At 37.9% G+C, this 27516-nt stretch overlaps 1 protein-coding gene across 5 annotated transcripts in view; it reads right to left on the bottom strand.

Annotated features, from left to right (window-relative positions):
- Window positions 1-26412, bottom strand: part of LOC108133570 (uncharacterized) — a 265289-nt gene extending 238877 nt beyond the window's left edge. For 3 of the 5 annotated variants that reach the window (XM_070281111.1, XM_070281112.1, XM_070281110.1), the window contains exon 1: window positions 25809-25949. In XM_070281111.1, the coding sequence (XP_070137212.1) occupies window positions 25809-25906 (98 nt within the window). In that variant the 5' untranslated portion in view covers window positions 25907-25949. Of the gene's footprint in view, window positions 1-25808; window positions 25952-26089; window positions 26107-26311 lie in introns of those variants that run through there. The other 2 variants (XR_006246139.2, XM_070281109.1) reach the window with 2 other exon arrangements.
- Window positions 26413-27516: the final 1104 nt, after the last annotated feature.

Genomic DNA, 27516 nt, shown 5'->3' with positions numbered 1-27516 from the left:
TTATTTTTCATTGGTATTGGAGTTTGCTTTCCCGTATGCAGAGCTTGGGCAACACTGCTATAAAGTATATATATTCTTTATCAGGATAACCTCCTGAGTTGATACGAGCATGTCCGTTTGTCTATCTGTCTGTTTCTACGCGAACTAGTCTCTCAGTTTTGAAGATATCGACTTGAAACTTTGCACACACCCTTCTTTTCTTTGCACGCCGACCATTTCCTACAGCTTCCATATAACTGATTGATCGGAAATGCTATAACTTTGGGGTTGGTTAAAGTTAGAGAGTTCAGATTTTGCATGTTAGCTTTCCTTTCACTTTTGATATTTATTGACGGCTATAAGTATGGGAGTTTAAGATTAACGATATTAAGAATAAAAGCTTCTTGCGTCAAAACCAGGTGGCATCCTCATTTAGGGGGCCACAGGTATGTATACACTGAAAATGCCATCTAGCGTGCAGAAGAGTAACTACTTTAGTAGTGCCAAATGTTACTCACCGGGAGTCAAAATTCTTGTGAAGCCTATCAATAGCTTCTATGCTAGCATTGAACACGATTTAAAAAAAGAATTCTAAAGATAGAGTTGCAAGGGATCACCCCCATGGAAATACAAGATAACCAGCATTGTTCAAAACCGATCCCCTACAGCATAACACAAATAAATAAGTGGTGCGCTTATCGGATATAAGAAAGGGTCACATAGCATGTCAGCGTTCAGTGCATTGCCAAGTAGTTTTAAATATATGTATTTGAGATTTTCATGAATGTTTGTTTTTTAGGAATTTTATGAAACAAAAAAGTTTCAAAACGGATCTCGTTGGAATAACACCAGCATTATTTGTTATAACTTAGCTACTTAGACGCAACAAAAATTTAAAAATTCGGCCAACTTCGGTGGCCTGCAGATGTTAAAGCCTGCTCCTTAAATTATCAGAGTCTCCACCATCAAGTTCGCATTCACTTTTAATACAATATTTATTAGAAGTTATTATTATCTTTAAGGTACGTATTATAATATTATAATTATATTAGAATATAAGTGTAAGACCGAATTAACGTCTTGTTAATTAACCTGTCGTTCGTGAAGTAGAACTTACCGTTTCCGCCCGAATTCAGTTAATTCTTTTACCAAGAACCCAACCAAGAATTGTCTAGCCATGGGAAACACTGTAGTTGGTACTGTTCTCAAAAACATTAAATATGAAAAGAATTAAAAAGCTGCGAAATTTAACTTGTAGGCTTATAGTAAAGTAGAAAGACTATGGGAGAAAAATTGTTTTTTTACGAAAACAAAAACCAGGAATGGTTCGATACGCCGCTGGTGATTCAAAGATCATCTTCTGAAAATATTGGACTACAAAAAGATTTTTGATTGTTGCAAAAAAAGCAAGTCAAAAAATTGTCAGGCCTCACAGAAAATTTGCTTTCAGATGCATTGTTGGTAGCTTGTATAAAGGTGGAAAACGCAGTGCTTTACAGTTGGTGTCAATGCTAAACGGGTGTCGCGAATCTTCTCCCGGGTGGACCATATTATTTCGAAATAATCCGTATATTTCGAAAATCCTTTTTCCTGGCTTTATGGCTTCCTCGGACATTATACCAATCGGAAGGCAAAAATGACTCATAATATGTGCTCCATGAGATGGCGTAAACCAGGGATATGCTTTCACAAACACTTCTAAAGTTTTCAATGCGTAAGATCCGAATGCCTCCGAGGGTATTCAACCATAGCCTCATATCTTATTCCAGTTATACGAGTACCCAAATTTGGTTGTTGGAAAAATCGTCTTGCCGGGTTTCCGTTGTTCGTAATACCAGTGCTAGAAAATGTTATATCCACCAGAAAACACATTTCTTGCATAGCTTTTGTATAGGAATTCTATATGCAATGTGCAAGACACACTCGATATTTTTAGGAGTTGCGCTACAGACTTTTTAGCCTTAGAAGATGATTCCGATATGACACTGAACGTTTTGCCATCAAGTATGGTCATATGAAGTTGATGATATATTCTAAAGATACTCACTAATGTTAATAACATATTTGATATTTGGCTCTTAAATTTTTACTTTTTCTGCGAGTCAAGTCCGCCGATTCTGTTTCGCAAAATAAGGTTTCTTAATGGGTCGACAATGTCGAGTAAAAGAAGGTCAATTGTTTTTCCATAAAACTGTCGGTCTTTTCTGCACGGTCAATGCTACTAAAATATTGTTCTATCGATGGAAAGATCGAAGTCATCAAATATTTGCCGGTATGTAGAATTGCCGCTGCTGCCATCACAGCCCCATTAGTGGGTAGCGGTTTATTTGGTGTTATTATTATAGTCAACATGGTTTCAAAAACTTTTTGGATGAGCTTCAATAATCCTAGGAATCTTATGGTTCACTAAGCTTTGTAGTGATACTTCAGCAAAATGATCAGTGACCGTGATGGCACTGGAATAGAATTGTTTTTCGCCCAACGCAGTTTAGCGTAGTATGGATATATATCGACGTTTTTTCCATCATCCATTGATGTAATTTTGCTTCTAAAAAAAACCGAAGTCGCAGTCGAAGCAAAAGCAGAAAACGATCGCCGATGCAAAGAAAATCAATAGCAGCAGACTCCGTTCAAAAAGTTTTCATTTTACCTTGCTGCTGCTTTCGGTAAGCAACGCTAGTCGGAGCAGCAGCAGTCGACTGTTTGAAAATTTTTGATGACGAACGGGCCATGGACGCCCTGGATTGAAACGGCAAGCTGATCCAGTAGAGGGTCGGCCACCGGAAGGCTTTGTGGTGTAGCCTAAAGAGATCGACGGATAGCGATGATCACACCACCTCCTCGCCCACACTGGGTACTGAATGCATCTCGGTCTTTTCGAAATACATGGTACAAGTTAGGCTCAAAGAACTCAGAGGAGCTAAAGTTGTTATTGAGCCACGTTTCCACAAGAATGATTACAACAAAATCGCGGGCAGAAGAATTCAGGAATACCATCCGGGATTTGGTTCTCATTCCCGATATATTTTGGAATGGAACTTTTAGGCTTTTATTGGGGTCCGAGGACGAGTAGCTAAAGTCCATTCAGAGCGCAGAGCGTTCATAGTCAGGCACATCCAAACGAAACATTTCTTCACGTAGTTAAAACAAATCGACAAATTTGATGGTGATACAATGTATTTACAATTATTTATAATATTATATTTAGCACGAATGATTTTACTCTAATATGTAACCCATGATTGGAAGGAATTAAGTACCCTTTTAATTAGTTAATTTAGGTTAAGGATCTACATAAAATTAAATATGAAAATAGTTTCGTAAGTTTATTGATAATTTGGATAAACAAACGAAGTCTGGAAAATAATCCAGGAAACACTTTAATTTTTCAAGTCAATTAAAACAAGCAGCTCTGACAGTAGTTCTTTATGACGATGAAACGTCTAATTCACACTTAAGATTTAATAACAATTATAATTAACCAATAGTTTCACCATCTACTAATTCTAATATTAATCAGCCTAATACTAATCAATGGGACAGAAACCAAAATTCTAATAAATAATATTAAATAATTATCAAAAAAGACAAAATAATTTCAATAATAATAATTGTCGAGTCAGGCAGCAACCGCTGTAGATTAGTTTACTTATTAGGCTTAAATATGTACATGCATTGTACATATTGCTATAGTTGGTCGCAAGCCGACTCTTTTTTTTCGACCCGACTTCAACGGTGCTATTTTAAAAGAGCTTTAGCTCCGCAAGTCGGGTCACACTTTCGCAACATACATTCTGTCACTGCCTAGCACCATAAACTGATCTATCTTCGGATCATTTGGTTTAATTTGCCCGCGAAATAAATATTCTTTTAACGTTCAATTCTTACTTTTTGATTTTTTACCCTTGCAGAGGGTATTATAATTTTGTCCAAAAGTGTGCCACGCAGTGAAGGAGGCATCTCCGACCCTTTAAAGTATATATATTCTTCATCAGGATCACCTCCTGAGTTAATATGAGCATGTCCGTTTGTCTGTCTGTTTCTACGCGAACTAATATCTCAGATTTAAAGCTATCAACTTCAAACTTTGCACACACCCTTCTTTCCTTTGCACGCAGTATATAAGCCGGAACGGGATCGGCTGACTATATCCTATAGCTGCCATATAACTGATTGATCGGAAATGCTATAACTTCGGTGTTTTTAGAGTTGAAGAGTTCTAATTATTAAAATTATTAAAATATTACGACCCACCAGATTTCATAAGGATCGGCAGATTACATCCTATAGCTGTTATATAACCGAACAATCGAAAATGAACCAACTTCCCAGTGTTTTTGAAGATAGTAAGTAGTAACTTCGTACAGATTCTTTCTTTCGTCAGTTGATCCGACCTACCAAATTTCATAACGATCGGCCGACTATATCCTATAGCTGCCATATAACTGAACGATCGGAAATGACCCAACTTTCGTGTTTTTGAAGATGGAAAGCTGGAACTTAGTACAGATTATATTTTTGTTTAGCTGACCCAACCTACCGAATTTTATAAGGATCGGCCGACTATATCTTATAGCTGTCATATAACTGAACGATCGGAAATGGTATTTGGTAAAAATACAAACTTTGGTTTTTTGAAGATAGAAGCTTAGGACTTTTTTTGGTTGTGTGTTGTAATAAATTGGTTATTTTATGATATTCTCACAAGGATCGGCCAACTATATCAGATTTTTGCGATATATAATATATCCGGTTTCAAATGCAAGGGAATATTAACTTCGGCTCCGCCCGAAGTTAGCTTTCCTTTCTTGTTTATTTTTTAAATGGATTAAACAGTCATTGAAAAATCTCAATGACAACACAATAATTATTGAAATAGATAGACCAGAAACAATGGAAATAGTTGAACCAGACACAAGCCTCTGAGTAAACATAACAGCAATAACAATAACAATTGATAATATACCATGTATGTATGTATTTGTCTTATGTATAAGTCTAAGAATAATTATAATTAAAAACCTAATAATGTATTCTATTTAAGTAAACGGAAAATTTTTAAACTACTTTGATTTTTTGGAAGAAATATTCTTAATCTAACAACAAATCTTTCAGCTCAAATAGATTGTGGAAAAAATGAATTTAAATTAAATGGTTACGAATTCCCTATGGTCAATTTAATAGAAGACTTTAACAAGAATTATATAAACTCTGTGGTTAAGGTGGAACCCCCACGAAAATTTCATGACGTTGCGCAGCACAAGCGAGTGGAGGAAAAATCGACAAAGCCTCCCACAAAGGCTGCCCAGCATATAAGAACGCCAAGGCCAGCATGGCCCCTAAAGATCCACGTCCAGCTCAACCACGTCGTTTAGCTTTCCAACCCGTTCAACACTATCCAACAGTGGACACCTTATCAAGGAGCTATGCTGATATAGCCAGGGGAGGAGCCCGTTCACAACAGCAACAAGCGGTAGTACCCGAGATTCCACAAGCCGACCAGTTGGCAGCCTTTACGTCGAGAGTGGAAAGCTTCCTGGAGAGAGTTGGATAAGATGTTAGAACGTATGACAACAATGATGAGCGCCATCCTTACTCAGATATGCAACAAGTAGGACTGCACGTAGCCTTCTGGAACGCGAACGGCCTAGTAAATAAAAGACTAGAAGTGGAGCATTTCATCCACACCCGCTGCATTGACATTTTGGTAATTTCAGAAACCCACTTTACACACAAATCATTCCTGGCTTTATACGGCTACGATATCATTCATGCTAATCATCCCAGTGGCAGAGGGCACGAAGGAGCGGCAATTATAATCAAATCTAGCATTGACTACAGCGAGATCGCAAGAATCAAAGAAGAATGGATCCAGTGCGCCAAAATCAGTGTCTCCACCCTTGGGGGGAAAATTATGATCGGTTCCGCTTATATTCCTCCTAGACAGAGAGTGTCCGATAACCAATTTGATTTACTGCTGAATGACATGGGCAACAAATTCATACTTGCAGGTGATTTTAATGCCAAGCACCCATGGTGGGCCTCGAGGGTGACTAACCCTAAAGGATCTACGCTATTCAGGTGAATTCAGCGTAGAGCCTTCAACTGTCATTCAACCGGAGAGCCTACGTACTGGCCCACTGACCCCCAAAAACGGCCGGACCTACTGGACTTTGCTATATCCCACGGAATTCATCGGGACTTCATTGCCTGCTCGTCAAATGCAGATCTCCTTTCGGATCACAGCGCGGTGGAGCTCCACATTAATACCCCTGTTGAAAAGAAGGTCATCAGTTCCCGGATGATAAAATCACGTACCAACATCGAAACCTACACAGCTCTCAATCGTGCGACCAAAAGACTCACGAAGCTGCTCCAGAGGTTGCGGACTTGTGCTTTTGAAGAATACCTACGTCAGGTTGAGCCCGGCGACCCCGAGCACAACTTGTGGCAACTGACAAGTCACATCAAGCATCCAAAGAAAAGGGTGGCTCAGGTTAGGAAACGCGACGGTGAGTGATGCCGCTCCGATCAGGAGAGGGCGGACGCATTTGCTGCTCATTTGGAAGACGCCTTCACTCCATTCAATAGATGCTCGGAGGTGGACCAAGCTGAGACTGAGAGGTTTCTGACTCTACCCTTCACGGATTTCTGTCAATTGGAGCCAGTCTCGGAAGAGAAAGTTCAAGAGGAGGTCGCTGGTCTTAACACCCCGGGTGCGGATGGCCTTGAAGCACTTGCCATTAAACTTCTCCTCCCATTAGGTATCCAAAGGCTTACGAGCATATTCAACGCGTGCTTGGAGATCGGCCACTTCCCCTCTGACTGGAAAAAGGCGGAGGTCATACTCATTCCGAAGCCAGGAAAGCCTGAAGCTGATCTTGCCTCATACAGGCCGATAAGCTTATTATCAGTACTATCCAAGTTACTTGAGAGAGTATTTCTGCGCAGATTTCAGACCGTATTAGACGAGGCTGGCTTGAGTCCAGACCATCAATTTGGTTTCAGGCGTTGTCACGCCACCCCGGAGCAATGCCACAGGATTGTACAAAAGATTCTAAACAGCCTGGATGAGAAGAAATATTGTTGCGCAGTTTTCCTTAACGTCAAGCAGGCATTTGACAGGGTCTGGCATCCAGGACTACTAATGAAAATAAAAAGGAGCGTACCCCATGAGCATTACGCCTTCCTCAAGTCATACCTGAATGACAGGTCATTTAGGGTTAGATGTGAAGACGCAAGGTCAGATTATAGGCCCATTAAGGCAGGTGTACCGCAGGGCAGTGTACTTGGCCCCATTCTGTATACCATATACACAGCCGACACAGCCTGTCGCTGAAGAGGAGGGCCTTCTAGCGGCTACGTATGCAGACGATATGGCAATTTTGACCTCTGCAATCTTATTAGAGGAGGCCTCTGCGTCTCTCCAATGCTGGACATCCTTGATCCGTGGCTTCGAAGGTGGAACATTGCCGTCAACCACGAAAAATCAGCCCAAACGACTTTTACAATGAGGAGAGGCGACTGTCCTGGAGTCAGTCTCGGAGGCACTCCAATTCCAGCAAGCCCTACACCCAAATATCTGGGTATGACCCTGGATAGAAGGCTGACCTGGAGAACCCAACTGCAGCGGAAACGGACGCAAATCGAGATCAAGCTGCGTCAGCTCAACTGGCTCATTGGAAGGAGGTCCAGGCTGAAGCTAAGAGTCAAGCTCCTTATATACAAGGCCATTGTAAAGCCAGTCTGGACCTATGGTATCCAGCTATGGGGGACGGCGTGTCTAAGCAACCGAAGGATCATCCAGATCGCCCAAAACAAGGCCCTAAGAACTTTAACTGGAACTCATCCGTTTCACGACAATGCGACAATCCACGCCCAACTGAGAGTCCCATACGTGAGCGAAGAAGTTCAGCGATTCGCCAATAGGTACCTGGAAAGACTGGACCGACATCCTAACCCTGAGGCCATCAATCTTCTGGACAACAGCTACACCACAAGGAGGCTGAAACGGACCCACCCACTGGACCTCTGCCACTCGGACGAACGGGACTGAGCTGCAGTTGTAAAACCAACAAAGCCCACTAAAGGGCCCGACAATAAATAACTTGAATTCTATCGCTAAGGTTTACTGTTAAAATTAGTTTCCTAGGATAAGCAAACATTGTACTACTCAATATTTCATTAAGTTAAGGTCCCATTATAAAATTTAATTATTGTCCATAACTCCGGAAAGATTTGATTGATTGATAAAAAAAAAAAAAAAAATATAAACATGTTAGAAGATAAATAAAATTTGAATGCTCTGCAAACAGAATTAAAATCCAGTTACATTTGAGATGTTACTCTCAATAGTGAAGAAAAGTGAAAACTCCATCTATTAATGTCAAAATGTGATGTTATTCAATTTGACCTTTACTTATGAAATCATACATACAATAAAAACTAAACATGAAAATCCCATTTATAGAAGACCCTATTCTTATTCTATATTTACGATAAAAAAGTCGAAAGAAGGATCTCTTTTTTGAAAATGGATGAAATGCATTTCAAAATTTCGCATGGCTATTGATTACCAAGGACTCAATGAAATAACTATTAATAATAAGTATGGAAATATGGATTAAATATAGGACAAACTAGGGAAAATAATGTGTTACAACTTTAGATCTGGCAAATGGCTCACTTCTCTCTATTCCTCTTAAGGTCGTGTTTTTTTGTGCGCACTGCGTTTATACAAATATTTCGTTTATAAGTATTGGTAAACCGGTGTTTACTCGCTTGTGAATCAAATTAATTGAGAATCTTAAGTTTCAACTTAAACCGTATCGCTTCGCGTGTGCTGTGGTATATTTAAAGGCGAACTAATAATTTGTTTAAATTCAATTCCAATCATAGCTCAGCTCTGCTTCTTCCCCGTTCTATCTCTATTCTTCATGTTTTCTTTGCACTCTCCAAAGCTCCCGTTTCGGCTTCCTATTTGGCACAGTGGTTCAAGGTGTAGTGTTTTTTAACCTTTTATTTATTAATTTTGTTTTGTTAATGAATAATATGGAATTTAACCTGGTCTATTCCATGAAGTTTTGTAACAAAACAATCTCCTCATCCCAGCCTACCATCCATTGCTGGATATGTGAAAACGTCGTAGACCCCAAGTGTGCCGGGTTCACTACCTCATTTTCGGATGCCATTTCCCGTGGGCCTGGTTTTCATTATTGTGATGTTTGTCGTGCGGTCCAAGATGAAATGAGTTCGTTCATGAGACAGACTAAAAATGGATTTAAAGAGTTGATTTCTTGTTTTTCGTAAAATCAATGACCAGATCTGTGCACTTGACACTCAGTACAGCGGCCTTCAGCTGCTAAAACTATATTCTGATAGTTCTTTCTTTACGTCCCATATTATAGCCTTTACAGAAACTTGGTTAAAGCCGGAGATCTTTAGCTCCGAAGTTTTTCCAAGAAAGTACATTACTTTTAGAAGGGATCAACCTCAGCGAAGGGGGGGTGGAGTCCTCATTTCGGTAGACTTCACTCTTGCTTCTGACGAGGTGAAATCACAATAGTTTGGTGACATAGAGTTTATTTTCATTGAAATCATTTTATCCGTGAAATCTTTATAAATTACGTGTTCATATATACCGCTTTCGTCTGAACCGCCCACATATACAGCATTTGTCCGCTATTCAATCCGTTTTTAATGTTATGACTGATTGTGACCAGCTCGTCGCTGTGGGCGACTTTAATATCCCAGAATTAAAGTGGTCTAACGTCAAGAACTTAGCATCTTTGTCACTTATCACTCACCATGACTTCACCGAGGGCATGTTTGACATGTCCCTAGGTCAAATTGACCATGTTAGAAATTCGTTAGGTCGGCTTTTAGGCTTATGCTTTGTATCTGATCCCGATGGTACCGCTCTCTCCAAATACATACATAAGTAAATACATATGTATACATTTGCATTTAAATATACATTTAAATACATTTTTTGACTCCTGTGTGCCATGGAAATATTCGTCCGCTTCAACAAATCCTCCTTGGTTTACAAGGTGCCTCAATAACCTAAAAAATACTAAAAATAGGCTCTTACTAAAATATAAAAAACCTGCAGTAGTATTAGATTAGTAGATCGGTAAAATTTTACCGTGCATAACGCTGCATGTTACAGGAATTATATTCGTCGCTGCCGGATACAATTTACTCAGGATCCGAAGCAGTTTTATAATTTTGTAAACACAAAGCGTAAACATGTATCTTTCCCACCACTTCTTACGTTGAAAAAAAATCAACTATGCACACAACATTCAATCAGCTAATCTTATTTTCTGTCCGTTTTTCTCCGAGAATAGCTTATTATCTGATCTTTTAAAGGTCAAACCCATTTATTAGCCAGGCCCTGATGGAGTCTGTGGCACACCAGGCTGTGTGCTAAAATAATGTGCCAGGGCTCTGTGCAAACCCTGTGCAAGACTTTTCAACTTATTTTTGGAAACCTCGATTTTTCCCCCTAAGTTGAAGGAATCTTTTATAGTTCCCTTACATAAAAAGGGGAAAAAGTCCGATGCCGCCAATTACAGAGGCATCTCTAAATTGTCGGCAATTCCAAAGTTATTTGAAAAATTAGTTACTCCCCATCTGCAACACCTTTGCTCTTCGATCATCTCTCCTTGTCAGCAAGGCTTATTTATTTATTATCCCTTGTCATAAATCGCTTTTGTGAGGGATATCAAACTGATGTAATTTACACGGACTTTAGAAAAGCATTTGATTCAGTGAATCACTCACTCTTGTTGAGTAAACTGAATATGTTGGGATTCTCTACAGACCTCTTAACGTGGATCTCCAGCTATTTATTTGGTTTTATTTATTATTATTAACAATGATCTGATATTTCTATAATATTATAACTAAATGTAAGGATAACTAAGCTAAAGGATATTCCATAATTTTGGATTTAATTACATCTAGGGATAGTTCAGGGGACATTAAATGGGATAACGAGCTATAATTTTTACAGATAACGCGGAATGGATCGTGTTCCACAAAATTAGATCTAGAAATCGGTAACCAAAGGGGTCGGAATGATCTAGTTACTCTATTAGGCACAGAAAACATTAATTTTTCAAGAAGTACTTGTGAGTCAACCTGTCCAAGAATAAGCACATGAAGCAGCATAACCCCAGCACAAGTACGGCGCTCTTTTAAAGGAGGTAGGTTTAGTAGTTTTAACCGGCAATTATACGACGGGAGGGAAGTGGCAGTATCCCAGTTTAAGCTTTTTAACGCAAATAGCAGAAACTTCTTTTGGATAGATTCAATCCTCCTTTGGTGAACAAAGAATTGCGGACTCCAAACGCTAGAACAGTATTCCAAGATAGGACGAACCAACGATACGTATAGAGTTTTAGTTGTGAAAGGATCATCAAATTCTTTAGACCAACGTTTGATAAAAGCTAGCACACCTCTGGGCTTATTAACTGTTAGTGACATGTGTTCCTTGAAGGATAACTTATTGTCAAAAATGACTCCAAGATCGTTAATTAGGGAAACACAATCTAAGACGTTATTCCCAAGAGAGTACGAAACGATGTGAGGCACACTGCGATTGAACGTCATAACCTTACACTTAGAGCAGTTAAGTAAAAGGAGATTTTTTGAGCACCACAAGAAGAGGTCTAATTAAGGTCTTCGTTAAGGCCTAATTGCAGGTGTCTATGAAGGAAATGGTCTGAGAAACTTGACATCATCATAACTTGACATCATCAGCATACATAAATGTAGTAGCAAAGTTTACAACACTAGGTAAATCGTTGATAAAAAGAACAAACAGAAGAGGTCCTAAATGACTACCTCGTGGGACACCAGATGAAACGTTTATAATCTGTGATGAACGGGTTTTAAACAAAACACGCTGCGTGCGGTTCGATAGATAGGAGGTCAACCACTGTACTATATGTGGAGAAAGCCCCATAAGATACAGCTTATGAAGGAGGAGATGGTGCTAAAGTAAGTGTATACCACATCAGTTTGCATGCGGCTCAGAAAACCTCTGTGGATAAACGAAGTGAAATCAACAAGGTTAGTTGTGGTAGAGCAATGCTTGACAAAACCATGCTGTGAAGTGGAAATAATGCTTTTACAAAAATTTTGCAGTTGGAACGTAACCAGTTTCTCAAGCAGCTTGGGAATCGCAGATAGGTTAGCAATCCCCCGGTAGTTCTCAATAAGTGCTTTAGACCCTTTCTTATGAAGCGGAATAATAAAAGATTCATTCCATCTCTTGGGGAGACATGCCAGCTCCAAGGATAAGTTGAATAAGATAGTGAGAGGATAGCAAAGGATATCAGAACAGTACCTTAGAACACAGCTAGGAACATTGTCAGGACCAGCAGAGAATGATATATCTATTGTTGAAAGAGCTTCGAACAGATCCTAAATTCGAAATTTTGAAAAGTGAATGTGGTTTATATGTGGTAATTTATAAGGATAAGAAGAATTGTGGTTATATAAATCGGACGAATAGGTGGGTTGAAAAAATGACGCAAAGAGATTAGCAATACCTTGCTCAGAAGAATGTGAAATATTTTTACAAAAGACAAAAGAGTAGAAGGAGCTTGGATCATTCGAAAGTTTACCTTACAATTCCTGATAAACTGCTTATAGAGTTAATCGTTGAGAATAATTAACTGGTTGCGAACATAAAGAAAGTTTGACTGGTGGCACATCGATCCTGACTTAAGAAACTTTTAGTAAGCTCTGGATTTCCTGTTCTTAAGACGAGAAAGACGACAACAGACCTAATGGCATCAAGATGGTGAAAGTACACAATATCTTCAACCATGGGAGGAATGTAGGAACAGGTCAGAAAAATATGAGACGAGCCAGTTAAAATTTTCACTGCAATGAACTCAATTCCGAACTCGTTCGGGAAAGAAATAATTTCAGAAGGGTACTCATTACTAACAGCAATGAGGACACCACCTGCAAAAGTTGGACGATCCAATTGAAACACTATGAATTTGGAAACAAGAATTTCATAATCAGAGACTGAGGAGTTAAGCCAAGTTTCAGTACGCACGATAGCATCAAAATCAAAAGAAGCACTCTTTGTAAAAAATTGGCTCAGCTTACCCAGAATACTTCTAACGTTTTGATAGCAGCAGGAAAATACTATGTTATTCAGTTTTTTGAAGCAGTTTCTGCAGGGCTAGGATTCTGAGCGTCTTTTGCTAGGAATTCATGAATGATACTGTGCTCAGGCCAAGCTACAGGATCAAGTGCTTTTTCAAGGTAGGAATCAGGTAGAACTATTTTAAAAGAAGAAATAGAACGCTTATGCTTAAAGTTAAACTTGAAAACAGCTATTTCATTAGGAGCTACCTTAAGATGGTTTAACAGGTGACTCCTGACATCATCAACAGTAGCATCCGGCATAAGCCGAGAGACAAAAATGGCCTTACGAGGAGCAACCGCCCTCAGCGTAAGTCCAGAAGATCTAACTTCAGGCGCCACACCAACCAGAGGCCTTGGAGACATCACAGCTAGAGCAGAGGGTAGGTTGTCCAACGATGGGGGTTGTCCAACGATGTCCAACGATGGAGGCTCCAAGATGAGAGGTGGCTCGAGATTTGTACTTGGTACGATGATCGGTACGCTGATAGGCAACGGTAAAATGTTTGGTGTTGAAAATTCATCGACTAGTGCAGCATGAGATGTAGGAGTATTCAGTAATTTAGCAGTCAGCAGGTTGTTGTTCGGAATTTTTCGTCTGGGGGATTCGCTTAACAGCTTTAGTCCAAGGAATTGAGTTTCAAGCGCGAGGAATTGCTCATTAAGGGCCGAGAATTGCTTGCGGACATCTAGGAAACCATTTCTCGTCTGTTTCAAATTTCTGACTCAATTTCTCTACAAGCGATGCCAGACCATGTCAGGCCAATTTTCTTGTTGATAAGGTCACTTATCCGTCCATTGTGTCCTCCTCCAGCACATTTAATATGTGAGCAGTTATTGCAGAGCTAACAAGACAGGTATGAGTCACCCGTGATGGTTCCACCAAATTCACATTTTTTTGCTGTGCAAGTAAGACTTATTTTTTACTTCTTTTTTGACGGAATGCAGACCACTGTAATAGCGTATAAAGAATTTAGGCTCTCTGAAGCACTCTGTAGCCGAGAGTGGACGATCAGATCGGATGTAAGAGATGACGTTACAAAAGAGATGTGCAACGAAGGTTCGGCGTCGTGAAGAACAACAAACTCCACAGTAACTATGATGTAACGGGTTACGTCCGGAGAGTACAGCTCGGAGAGACTTATGTTGGAGAATATAGTTAAAGCGCAACAGAGATAACTTTAACCGATTAAATGTATAAATTGGAAATAAATAGTTCAATGAACTTATTAAGTCGAATTTATTTTAAGGGATTAATCGTTATATTTCCACTTGTCGCAAAAGGAGAAAGCTTGAGTTCAAGATCGGAAATAATTGCAAACTGGCAAGAGCGATCGAAGAAACACGTCCGGGTACGGCAAGTGAATATACAGAACAGAGATGAAAGGACACAAAAGGTCTTAATTAAAAACACACATTCCCGTCTTGTCCGTGCCACATCTGGCGTCCCTCAAGGAAGTCATTTTGGCCGATTGTTATTTACTCTTTTTATAAATGACTTGCCCCCTGCTTTAACGAACTCTCTAGTTCTTATGTACGCAGATGATATAAAGCTTTGTCTTCAATACAAATCCATCTCTGCCCAATGCAGTCTTCATTCTGACCTTGATAACTTTCAAAAATGGTTTTCAGCTAACGATTTTATACTTAATGGATCAAAACGCAAGCTTATGACTTTTTATCATTCTTGCCCTCTGCAGGGTTCGTATACTCTTTATGGGATTGCCTTAAAGAAATTAGCTCAGGGTTATGATCTCGGCGTCCTATTAGACATTAAACTTAAATGTGCCGACCATATTTCCTTAATGGTTAATGAGGCTTAAGAAGTCCTTGGTTTTATTAAAAGGTGGTCAAAAGAATTTTACGACCCATATATAACCAAAACTTTATTCATTTCTTTGGTCTGTCCGATACTGGAGTACGGTTCATGTTTCTGAAGTCCCCAATATGGAGTACATCAGGATCGCATAGAATCCGTACAAAAGAATTTCTTAACTTTTTCTCTTAGAGGTCTAAATTGGGATGCAAATCTTCACCTTCCATCTTAAATTAGTAGACTCTTACTTATAAACTTACCTAGCTTAACAAATCGTAGGACAATGCTCGGTGTAGTTTTTCTTGTAGTAATTATAATTTTTTCAACCACCTTACAAGAACCCATTCAACCCCTGGAAAAAATTTTTGTCCGATAAAGAAAACTTTAATTATATAAATGTGAACTCATGAAAAGAAAAACCGAGTTTGTAGGCCATATAATAACACAGGCCAACAACAAAAAATCTTTACCTGCTCCATAACCTTTAGGCTCCTTTGAACCAAAGTGCAGAACAAACAATCGTTCCATCACTCACATTTTCCACGGTACACTTAAGAGAAGAATTGATCAAATTTTGCCATATATTTAATTATGTAGGTCGTGTAATTAATATGTATACTCATCCAAAGTTGAAATCTCCCATTTTATACATTTATTATTGAGCTTCTTATTTTTAAACTTTTCTCCCAACTTTGTCTTTGTAAAATTTGTTATCTCTCAGTAGATCATATAATGTTTTAATTGGATTTAAGAAAAAGCTCGAAATAATTTTTTTATAATTTATTTATGAGTAAGTTAAAAAATATTATCGTCAATTAATTTGGATTTTTTTAAACTCATTTTTATTAAATGTCATCCTAAACCTAAACACTTAGCTACTGCGTGCAAAGAAAAGAAGGGTGTGTGCAAAAGAGGAGTTTGAGAGTTTTGGTTTTAAGAGAGGTAATTCTGTCATGGACAATCTGCTCTATGTAGACCACCTTGCTACAAGACCCTTGTCCCTCAAAAATATTTGACCATTACCAAAGCCTTTGAAAAAATGGGCACACAATCCGTTTTGCCACAGCTACATGAGTGGAAAGTACGCCCCCGCATCGTGAACTATGTCAAAAACTTTATGACAAACAGAAAGATAATAATCAAATCTGCTAGAGTACTATCGAACATATATCCACTTAATAATGGAATCACACGAGGCGCTCCACTATCTGTTATTCTATTCTTGATAGCTTACATTTCAGTCACAAATATAATCTCACGTCATAAACTCATTAGCTTCCATCCTATTATAGAACACAATATGTCGAAAAATCCAACAAGCACCTTAAACACTTTTTAAATTAGACTCTCTAAGGCAGTGGTCGGCACGGCCCTATCCCGAGGGCATAGGAAATTTCTCTGCCCGAGCTCTGCCACACACACACAGTATAAATGTGTGAAACGTCATGCTCACAGCCTACTTTCTGCTATTCGTTACTAACACTAAAGCGTTAAAATCATATCAATGTATTGGGGTGCCGACCACTGCTCTAAGGACAAGTGCCAAGCCCTACATATCTATAGAAAATACGGCTGCAACTCCAGAATCCTTACCACCACACATACATCGAAACTACCAGCACACTTAAAACCAAAGATAAAGATGGAACTCCCACATCAACATGAAGACAAACCTATGTAAAGCACTAGGGATAGTTAACACCTTTCAGCCCACAAGTACAATAGTTAGTAAGTAAACACCTTTACTAGTAAACACCTTTCTGCTTTCCCATGAACGAGAGACGCTTATGCTTGCTTTTTAGCCCAAGCATACTTGGGTGGTTCGTATTTCAACCACTTAAGGAGTGTGTGAATCTTTGAGCTTGTGTGTATACACAATAGTATTCAATGTATTACTTTGTTGCTTATTACTTTTTTTGATACAGTGCGGATATGTGCATATTACATCACCCCTTCCAACCACCTACATTCAGTAGCTAACATACACCTTATAGAATTGAAGAGAGACTTTCTTACGGGAAAACTTACGGGATACAGTGATATGTGCATATTACAGCACCCCTTCCAACCACCTACATTCAGTAGCTAACATACACCTTATAGAATTAAAGAGAGACTTTCTTACGGGAAAACTCTGCAAAAATTTAATCAATTGTATAGACAATTGTTCCCTTTAAAGGAAACAAAAAATAATCTACCTATATCCAAGCACCATCGACAGAGTAGTGCAAATATGCAAAGCATGTTCGCTCCCCTATTTCCCAATTCAACGCCAAAAACGTTCCTTGTACAACCAGGCAAACTACCCAGTGAGAGTCACCCAACAGGGTAAACCACAGTCCGGGTTACCGGTAACGACTGATGCTGGAGTTGTCGTACCTACGGTACCAAAACTCTTACACTCTTACATTCCTCTATTGAAATATATATTTGTTTCACGGCTTGCCCCTGATACTTTAGAGAATGATATCTTGGCTTACATCAAAGCCAATACAAAAGCCGATATAACGCACGTATTCTTTCAAGATTGGTGTGCCCGCTCTGACGTTCACAACTCTGATTTGATTACCCAGTTTTTGGCCAGAGAACCTTTTCGTCCAAGAAAATCAGCCTAGTACCGTATAGAAAAAAATTTAAAACCAGTGGGTGTCAAACTTCCACATTTTAGAACCACTGACCAATCTTTAACCTCTTCTGGCATGTCCGTCTTTCCGTCCGCCCGTCTGCCTGTTTCTACGCAAAATAGTCTCTCAATTTTAACGGTATCAACTTGAAACTTTTTACATACCCTTCTTTCCTTCGCACGCAGTATATACATAGTTCGGCCTTGATTGGCCGAATATATCCCATAGCTGCCTTATAACTGATTTATCGGAAATGGTATAACTTTGGTGTTTTTAGAGTTAAAGAAATCAATTTCCCTTCCTTTATATATTTTTTATATGCACACATATAGAAATACATATATCGACCACCCACTGTACCAAGAGTACTTAAAGAATACACCCTGTAGCACTCTGTCGCAGTGTTTACGTAATTTGAAGCATGGGTCATAAACCTTAAGTGACCGAATTTCCAAACGCTCGCTTTGCTTTAACCGCACGCCGAAACTGCATATGCAGCATAAATGTAATACGAGCAAACCACTTATATGTGCATAAACCTCCGCCTAAGCGATCATAGCTATATACTTAAGAATATATAACCATCTCTCCGCTGCCGCTGTTGGCAGCGCAGCTACTCCTAAAAATATTGCAAGGGAGAAGAACCTTTTGAGAGCTTGGAGCGGCAACAACGGCTGCTCCAAATTAAAAGATGGAACAATAAAGAACTAAGGAATATTAATCAAAATCCATTCTATTACCACCTGGACGGGATCTGGATCGCAAAGGCTAACATTACAATATATTTACATATGTATGTTTTTATGTCGGTATCAAATTCGAGGAACGACTTTTTTAAAGAACCAAAATATTAAAGGAAATTATTAAATTAACGACATAGATCTCACAATAAACCAAAGATAGATCTCACAATAATCGAGCAAGCAAACTTGCATTATTCCATTAACCACATTTATTTTTTCTGTTGTTGCAATGCCGAAGTAATTATACTGTGAAAAATATATACATATCAATATAGTTATTTGCAAAAAAGTAAAAATGTTATCAAGAATAACAACAAAAATGAGCTTTTGTTGGAAGAACTTTGATAAAATCGACAATATAGTGCCAAATGCAAAATTTTCGCCAGTCGTAGAGACACAAACATGAGGGACCACCTGCGCTCCCAACATAAAATTGATCAGCACGATGAGGTGCCTTTAGAACCTAGTTCTAGCGTTGCGGCCCAAGTTCTAATTGCTGAAAGGTTTAAAAATATAACGGAATATGGCTCCGATGGCGAAAAAATCAAGAAAATAAACGATGCCATAATTTATATCATTATAAAATGTATATATTATATTTATAAAATGTATATAAATGTATTATATCATCATCAGTTCTGTATATTCACTTGCCGTACCCGGACGTGTTTCTTCGATCGCTCTTGCCAGTTTGCAATTATTTTCGATCTTGAACTCAAGCTTTCTCCTTCTGCGACAAGTTGAAATATAACAATTAATCCCTAAAAATAAATTCGACTTAATAAGTTCATTGAACTATTTATTTCCAATTTATACATTTAATCGGTTAAAGTTATCTCTGTTGCGCTTTAACTATATTATCCAACATAAGTCTCTCCGAGCTGTACTCATAGTTACTGTGGAGTTTGTTGTTCTTCACGACGCCGAACCTTCGTTGCACATCTCTTTTGTAACGTCATCTCTTACATCCGTCAAAAAGAAGCCAAAAATGAGTCTTACTTGCACAGCAAAAAAATGTGAATTTGGTGGAACCATCACGGGTGACTCATACCTGTCTTGTTGGCTCTGCAATAACTGCTCACATATTAAATGTGCTGGAGGAGGACACAATGGACGGATAAGTGACCTTATGAACAAGAAAATTGGCCTGACATCGTTTGTAGAGAAATTGAGTCAGAGATGCGGACTTTTATGAAACAGACGAGAAATGGTTTCCTAGATGTCCGCAAGCAATTCTCGGCCCTTAATGAGCAATTCCTCGCTCTTGAAACTCAATTCCTTGGGCTAAAGTTGTTAAGTGAATCCCCCAGACAAAAAATTCCGAACAACAACCTGCTGACTGCTAAATTATTGAATACCCCTACATCCCATGCTGTACAAGTCGATGAATTTTCAACACCAAACATTTTACCGTCGCCTACTAGTCTACCTACTTATGCTGTTCCAGTACCAAGGGACTTGATGAGCCTTCCTTCAGGGCACTCTAATATTCACCCTTGCAAGAAGCGATCAGCGTACCAAGTACAAATCTCGAGCCACCTCTCATCTTGGAGCCTCCATCGTTGGACATCGTTGGACAACCCCCATCGTTGGACAACCTACCCTCTGCTCTAGCTGTGATGTCTCCAAGGCCTCTGGTTGGTGTGGCGCCTGAAGTTAGATCTTCTGGACTTACGCTGAGGGCGGTTGCTCCTTTTTGTCTCATTTTTGTCTCTCGGCTTATGCTATTGTTGATGATGTCAAGAGTCACCTGTTAAACCATCTTAAGGTAGCTCCTAATGAAATAGCTGTTTTTAAGTTTAACTTTAAGCATAAGCGTTCTATATCTTCTTTTAAAATAGTTCTACCTGATTCCTACCTTGAAAAAGCACTTGACCCTGTAGCTTGGCCTGAGCACGTTATCGTTCATGAATTCCTAGCAAAAGACGCTCAGAATCCTATCCCTGCTGAAACTGCTTCAAAAAACTGAATAACATAGTATTTTCCTGCTGCTATCAAAACGTTAGAAGTATTCTGGGTAAGCTGAGCCAGTTTTTTACAAAGAGTGCTTCTTTTGATTTTGATGCTTTCGTGCTTACTGAAACTTGGCTTAACTCCTCTGTCTCTGATTATGAAATTCTTGTTTCCAAATTCATAGTGTTTCGATTGGATCGTCCAACTTTTGCAGGTGGTGTCCTCATTGCTGTTACTAATAAGTACCCTTCTGAAATTATTCCTTTCACGAACGAGTTCGGAATTGAGTTCATTGCGGTGAAAATTTTAACTGGCTCGTCTCATATTTTTTTGACCTGTTCCTACATTCCTCCCATGGCTGAAGATATTGTGTACTTTCACCATCTTGATGCTATTAGGTCTGTCTCTTCGTTGGCCAAGGACCGTGATTTAATCCTGATCATGGGAGATTTCAACCTTCCCATCATTTCCTGGATCCCGTCTGAGGTAGACAATTCCTTGCTTTCCAGTTGTCATAACGACTTTATCGATGGCTTAACCGAACTTGCCCTGCTCCAAATTAATCCAATTCATAACACTCATGGCAGATTTCTGGACCTTATTTTTTCTAATGTGTCATCCTCTGTGACAGTCATTCGGTCCCCGCCGCTATCGCTTCCTGAAGACATTCACACCCCTACACTATTAGCATCGGTGTTAATTGATGTGCCTCACAATGATGCTTGCTTTAATGCTAAACCTCGTTTCAAATGCTTCAGAAAGACTGATTTTATTGCCCTTCGGAATCATTTAGCTGAAATCGATTGGAATGTTCTTTCGTCTATAAACACAATTGAAGCAGCTACGGATTCGTTTTACGAAATAATTCATAAGGCCTTGAACAAATTTGTTCCGGAAGTCCCAGTATCACTGTCTACAAAACCACTTTGGTATAATAAACACCTTTCTCGTCTTAAGAACAGGAAATCTAGGGCTAACAAAAAGTTTCTCAAGTCAGGATCGATGTGCAATCAGTCAAACTTTCTTTATGTTCGCAAACAGTTTATTATTCTCAATGACCAACTTTATAAGCAGTATATCATGAATTGTAAGGTAAACTTTCGTAATGATCCAAGCTCCTTCTATTCTTTTGTCAATATGAAACGTAAATCAAATCTTTTTTCTCCTTCCCTATCATATAAAAATATTTCACATTCTTCTGAGCTAGGTATTGCTAATCTCTTTGCGTCATTTTTTCAAACACTTATTCGTCCGATGAATATGAATAACATCAAGTTCTGATATCCTTTGCTATCCTCTCACTATCTTATTCAACTTTTCCTTAGAGCTGGCATGTCTTCCCAAGAGATGGAATGAATCATTTATTATTCCGCTTCATAAGAAAGGGTCTAAAGCACTTATTGAGAACTACCGGGGGATTGCTAACCTATCTGCGATTCCCAAGCTGCTTGAGAAACTGGTTACGTTCCAACTGCAAAATTTTTGTAAAAGCATTATTTCCACTTCACAGCATGGTTTTGTCAAGCATTGCTCTACCACAACTAACCTTGTTGATTTCACTTCGTTTATCCACAGAGGTTTTCTGAGCCGCATGCAAACTGATGTGGTATACACTGACTTTAGCACCATCTCCTCCTTCATAAGCTGTATCTTATGGGGCTTTCTCCACATATAGTACAGTGGTTGACCTCCTATCTATCGAACCGCACGCAGCGTGTTTTGTTTAAAACCCGTTCATCACAGATTATAAACGTTTCATCTGGTGTCCCACGAGGTAGTCATTTAGGACCTCTTCTGTTTGTTCTTTTTATCAACGATTTACCTAGTGTTGTAAACTTTGCTACTACATTTATGTATGCTGATGATGTCAAGTTATGATGATGTCAAGTTTCTCAGACCATTTCCTTCATAGACACCTGCAATTAGGCCTTAACGAAGACCTTAATTAGACCTCTTCTTGTGGTGCTCAAAAAATCTCCTTTTACTTAACTGCTCTAAGTGTAAGGTTATGACGTTCAATCGCAGTGTGCCTCACATCGTTTCGTACTCTCTTGGGAATAACGTCTTAGATTGTGTTTCCCTAATTAACGATCTTGGAGTAATTTTTGACAATAAGTTATCCTTCAAGGAACACATGTCACTAACAGTTAATAAGCCCAGAGGTGTGCTAGCTTTTATCAAACGTTGGTCTAAAGAATTTGATGATCCTTTCACAACTAAAACTCTATACGTATCGTTGGTTCGTCCTATCTTGGAATACTGTTCTAGCGTTTGGAGTCCGCAATTCTTTGTTCACCAAAGGAGGATTGAATCTATCCAAAAGAAGTTTCTGCTATTTGCGTTAAAAAGCTTAAACTGGGATACTGCCACTTCCCTCCCGTCGTATAATTGCCGGTTAAAACTACTAAACCTACCTCCTTTAAAAGAGCGCCGTACTTGTGCTGGGGTTATGCTGCTTCATGTGCTTATTCTTGGACAGGTTGACTCACAAGTACTTCTTGAAAAATTAATTTTTTCTGTGCCTAATAGAGTAACTAGATCATTCCGACCCCTTTGGTTACCGATTTCTAGATCTAATTTTGTGGAACACGATCCATTCCGCGTTATCTGTAAAAATTATAGCTCGTTATCCCATTTAATGTCCCCTGAACTATCCCTAGATGTAATTAAATCCAAAATTATGGAATATCTTTTAACTTAATTTATCCTTACTCTTAGTTATAATAATAAAGAAATAACAGTTCATTGTTAATAATAATAAATAAAAAAAAGATGTCCAACCATTTTCCATCGTAGAAAACCAAGGCTTCATACATTTGATGAACACGGCAGCACCGCGCTACAAAATACCGTCGCGGTATGTATTAAACAAAGCGGGTTGACGACAAATTTTTGGGAAATGATGGAAAAGTGGCAGAGATGTATAAATGGGAAACCGCTTACTTTAACTGGGGATGTGTGGAGCGACCAGATGTCAATGCAGAGTTACTTGGGCATTACTGCTCATTTTCAGCTTGAGCTTAAAATGACGTCGTTGACCATCGTAGTTTTGGAGCTATGAGCGTCACACATCAGTGTACCTCACTGAAATACTGGACAGTTGCTGCAAAGATTGGGCTATTGAAAAGGAATCAGTTACAGCCGTTGTCACCGACAATGGAGCGAGTGTCGTCGAAGCCGTTGACTTAGCTTTTGTGCGAAAAAAAAGCACATACCATGCTTCCATGCACATATCCTAAATTTAGTTGCAAGATCTTTTATGCAAAGAGAGTCAATAGGTGTATGCAGTGCAAAGTTAAAGGGAATCGATACATTTTTTAAGCAGAGTTGCATTGCCAGCGACAACTTAAGAAAGTAACCAACAAGGTTTTATTCCAAGATTTTGCCACTAGATGGAATAGCACATTTTATATGATTGAACGTTTTTTGGAGCTTAAAAATTTCGTAAACGATATTTTATTAAGTAAGCGCAATGATCGTGAGATGCTAAATGGAAATGAATTGCAGTTACTTAATAATATCGCAGAACCAAAATAATGCCAATCTTTCAATGTTAATTAATGTTTCTGACATTACGCCCGAGGCCAAAGATATAAAGGACTCCTTTAAGAAAAGGACTTTAAAAAACTGCATTTTAAAGTCCATCAGGCATGCTCAAACTCTATAATAAAATTTAAGTCTATGGTGAAACCGATGCCATTAAAACAACTTGGAGGGTAGCCTAGATGGAAAGCTTGCGGTCCTCATCCTTGGGGTCCTGGGTTCGATTTCATTAGTGGGCGGCTGTTGAGTTGAAATTTTGTATGAATTCAATATTTGGGAAAACAGTATGACCCACCAAATTTCATTAGGATCGGTTGACACTATCCTATAGCTACCATATAACTGAACGATCGGAAATGGTGTTTAGTAATTGGTAAAAATACCAATTTTGCTATTTTTGGAGATACAAAGAAGCTTGGGACTTTTTTTTGAATGTTGTATTAGAATAAATTGATTTTCTTAGGAAATTCTATCGGTCAACTATATGCATTATTTTCAACTCATCCGAAGTTATATCAGCTTAAAAATGTTTAAAAATCCTGTCCTTAAAATATTAAAAAAATCTTAAAAATTAAAGGATATCAGTATCAAGATCATGTATTTATCTGGAAAAAAAATAGCCTAAACTAAAAACATAAATATTTCGAAAAGCCTTTGGAGGTAAGCATTTCAAAATATTGATGGGCAATTGATTGCACCCTTTTTTCAAAAAATATAATTTTACCAAGGCTTAAATTAATAAGTTTTGAATTATGGTGGTGATGGCATGGCGTGATTTGATTTTATTTTTTTTTCGTATAGGTTGATTGGAATCTAGGCATATCCCTGTTCACGAGTAGTAAACTCCGTTTTTCGTTATATGTGTGCGTGTAGTTCCTTTTGTTGTGTCTTTATCATCCATAAGGCAACTCATATATAAAATCCATTTTTCAATACAAAAACGAAGCCTTCTCAAAAAACATACTCACATAACTTACCAAAAATCGTACTATTTTTGAATAAATTTACCACATAATATAGTGTGCTAAGATACACAACACGTAATTAACTGCCAAAATGTAATATCTTAAGGGGAGGGTAAGGTCAAATCATGCGAAAAAAGCCAAGTTTTTTTGATTTTTTTCCTGACGACACAGTAAAAATTTATTTATTCAACCAACGGTATATTATAGTATGACATTAGAAGAATGTTTTATCAAATTTTTACAAAAAAATATTTAAAAATATGGCAATGGTAGCAATTGTCCGGACGTGTCGCCAAAAAAAGGCGAATTGCGGTGCCCCTCATAACTCGGTGCTGGATCATTTGTAATCAAAAAATGAAAATTCATTCGTTAGATAATAGTTCGCTCCAGGTAACGCTGTAAAGGTTTTTTGAAAATTGCAATTTTTTAATTTTTTCGAAGACTTTGAAGTGAAAAACTCAATATTTTGGGAAAAAATCGGTTAATTTGTCATTGCAAAATCAAAATTATGAACAAAAAAAAAACTCGACAGCGTTACCTCGTAAAATATGTACAGAAATATTGTTTAAAATTTCAAAAGGATCGGTGCAGTAGTTTTGAAGTTATGAGGGGCACCGACTTTGAAAACGTGAGTTGTGGGAAAAACGCTTTAAAGTTTTAAACACAAAACAAATCCAGTGTAAAACGTTTACAAGCAACTTCATCAATAACTAATAACTTCGTCAATTTTGCTTTAATTGACTTGAAATTTTGACACAATATTCTTCAAATATTATGCATTCAATTTAAAAAATAAAAAAAAAATTACAAAAAAAAAATTTTAATACCTTACCCTCCCCTTAAACAGCCTAAGACCTGACTTCATCAACCTGCTAAATTAGTTGAGTTTGAATAGTTAAGAAAGTTTCAACAAATCATATTTTTATATTTAAATTTTTTACAGTTATTATATATAAAAGTACAATAAAATAAATATCATATCTACAAGTTAAAGTTAAAGAAAATTAGTTACCTTGATGAAGCTTCAAGCCTTGTAGCGTCGCATTGCTTAAAAAAAATAATGAGCTCCGCGATGAATAAAATGCAAGCTACGAATCTAAATACATGCATTCTTACAAACCGATAGTGAGATTAAAGGCGTAAACACGTTTTTACCTGAAAAGTTAAATGATTTAGCTTAAAAAAATGTATACCACATTTGAACTACACTACATTATTACAACTGATATATTTGTATTGGGAACACTATAAGTTGGTTAACTCGCACAGAAACTATAACAACAAAAATCATACTTTTGTGACAGTAAAGCTTCTAAAACCACCTTGGAACGCGTAAGTATGTACACATGTATCTTTATACATACAAATATTTCAGTGTTCACATTTTATGTAGCATGACAAAGCATTGCACAATAACAATATTCAATTATTTGATTGTTACTTTGAGGTATACGTGTTGTTAAAACGACAACCTTCTTTGCATTTTTAATAATAAGTCAGAAAATTTGAGCTCACCCGTTAATGGACACTAGCACTTGACACATGAAAGGTAGAATTGAAACTACTAATATTCAAAACAATCAACGTCGTTAAGTATATAAAACGGTTGGCCTGAAAGTAAAAATTAGTATTCAAGAAAAAATATTTTTTTCAGATGAATTGTAGTTTAATTATTTTATGATTGTTTATAATTAATGTACGTTTTCTTACTAATGGTTTAAATGCCTAGAATTATAAAAAAAAAAAAAAACAAAAAACCCTATTTTTGGAAGTTGATAAATTGCCTCGCAATTTAAAGTTAAATGCCTCGCTTTCATTGTTTTTTTCTGCTTACGCAAACACTCAAATGTGTGTTAACTATTAACTTTAACACATTTTAACATGTTTGTTTAAGCATAAAGGAACAAAGAGATATATAGGATATATATCGCAAAAATCGGACGTATTGGCCGATCATTATGAGAGTATCATAATATAACCAATTTATTACAATACAAAATCTTAAAAAAAAGACTCAAGCTTCTATCTTCAAAAATACAAAAGTTGGTATTTCAACAAAATTCTATTTCCGATTGTGCAATTATATGGCAGAAATTTGGTAGGTCGAATTAACTGACCAAAAATATAATCTGTACTAAGTTTCACCTTTCTATTTTAAAAAACACGAAAGTTTCGTCATTTCCGACTGTTCAGTTATATGGCAGCTATAGGATATAGTCGACCAATCCTTATGAAATTTGGCATGTCGTATTATTTTTTCCAAAAATAACTCTGAAGTAAAATCTTGAACTCTCTAATTCTGAAAACACCAAAGTTATACTATTTCCGATCATGTAGTATGTAGTAGGCCGATGCCGGTCGTTCTGACTTATATACTGCGTGCAAAGGAAGGAAGGGTGTGTGAAAAGTTTCAAGTCGATAGCTTTAAAACTGAGAGACTAGACAAACAGGCGGACATGCTCATACCAACTCAGGATATGAGTATACTATACTATACTCGTAAAGACACACAACCATGAGGGACTACCTGCGTTCCCAACATAAAATTGATCAGCACGATGAGGTGCCTGCAGAATCTAGTTCTAGCGTTGCGGCCCAAGTTCTAATTGCTGAAAGATTTAAAAATATAACGGAATATGGCTCCGAAGGCGAAAAAATCAAGAAAATAAACGATGCCATAATTTATATCATTATAAAAGATGTCCAACCATTTTCCATCG

This window comes from Drosophila bipectinata, chromosome 3R, assembly GCF_030179905.1.
Source record: "Drosophila bipectinata strain 14024-0381.07 chromosome 3R, DbipHiC1v2, whole genome shotgun sequence".
NCBI lineage: Eukaryota > Metazoa > Arthropoda > Insecta > Diptera > Drosophilidae > Drosophila > Drosophila bipectinata.
The sequence above is the reverse complement of the archived record's forward strand: the minus strand, read 5'-3'. Positions and strand labels throughout refer to the sequence as shown.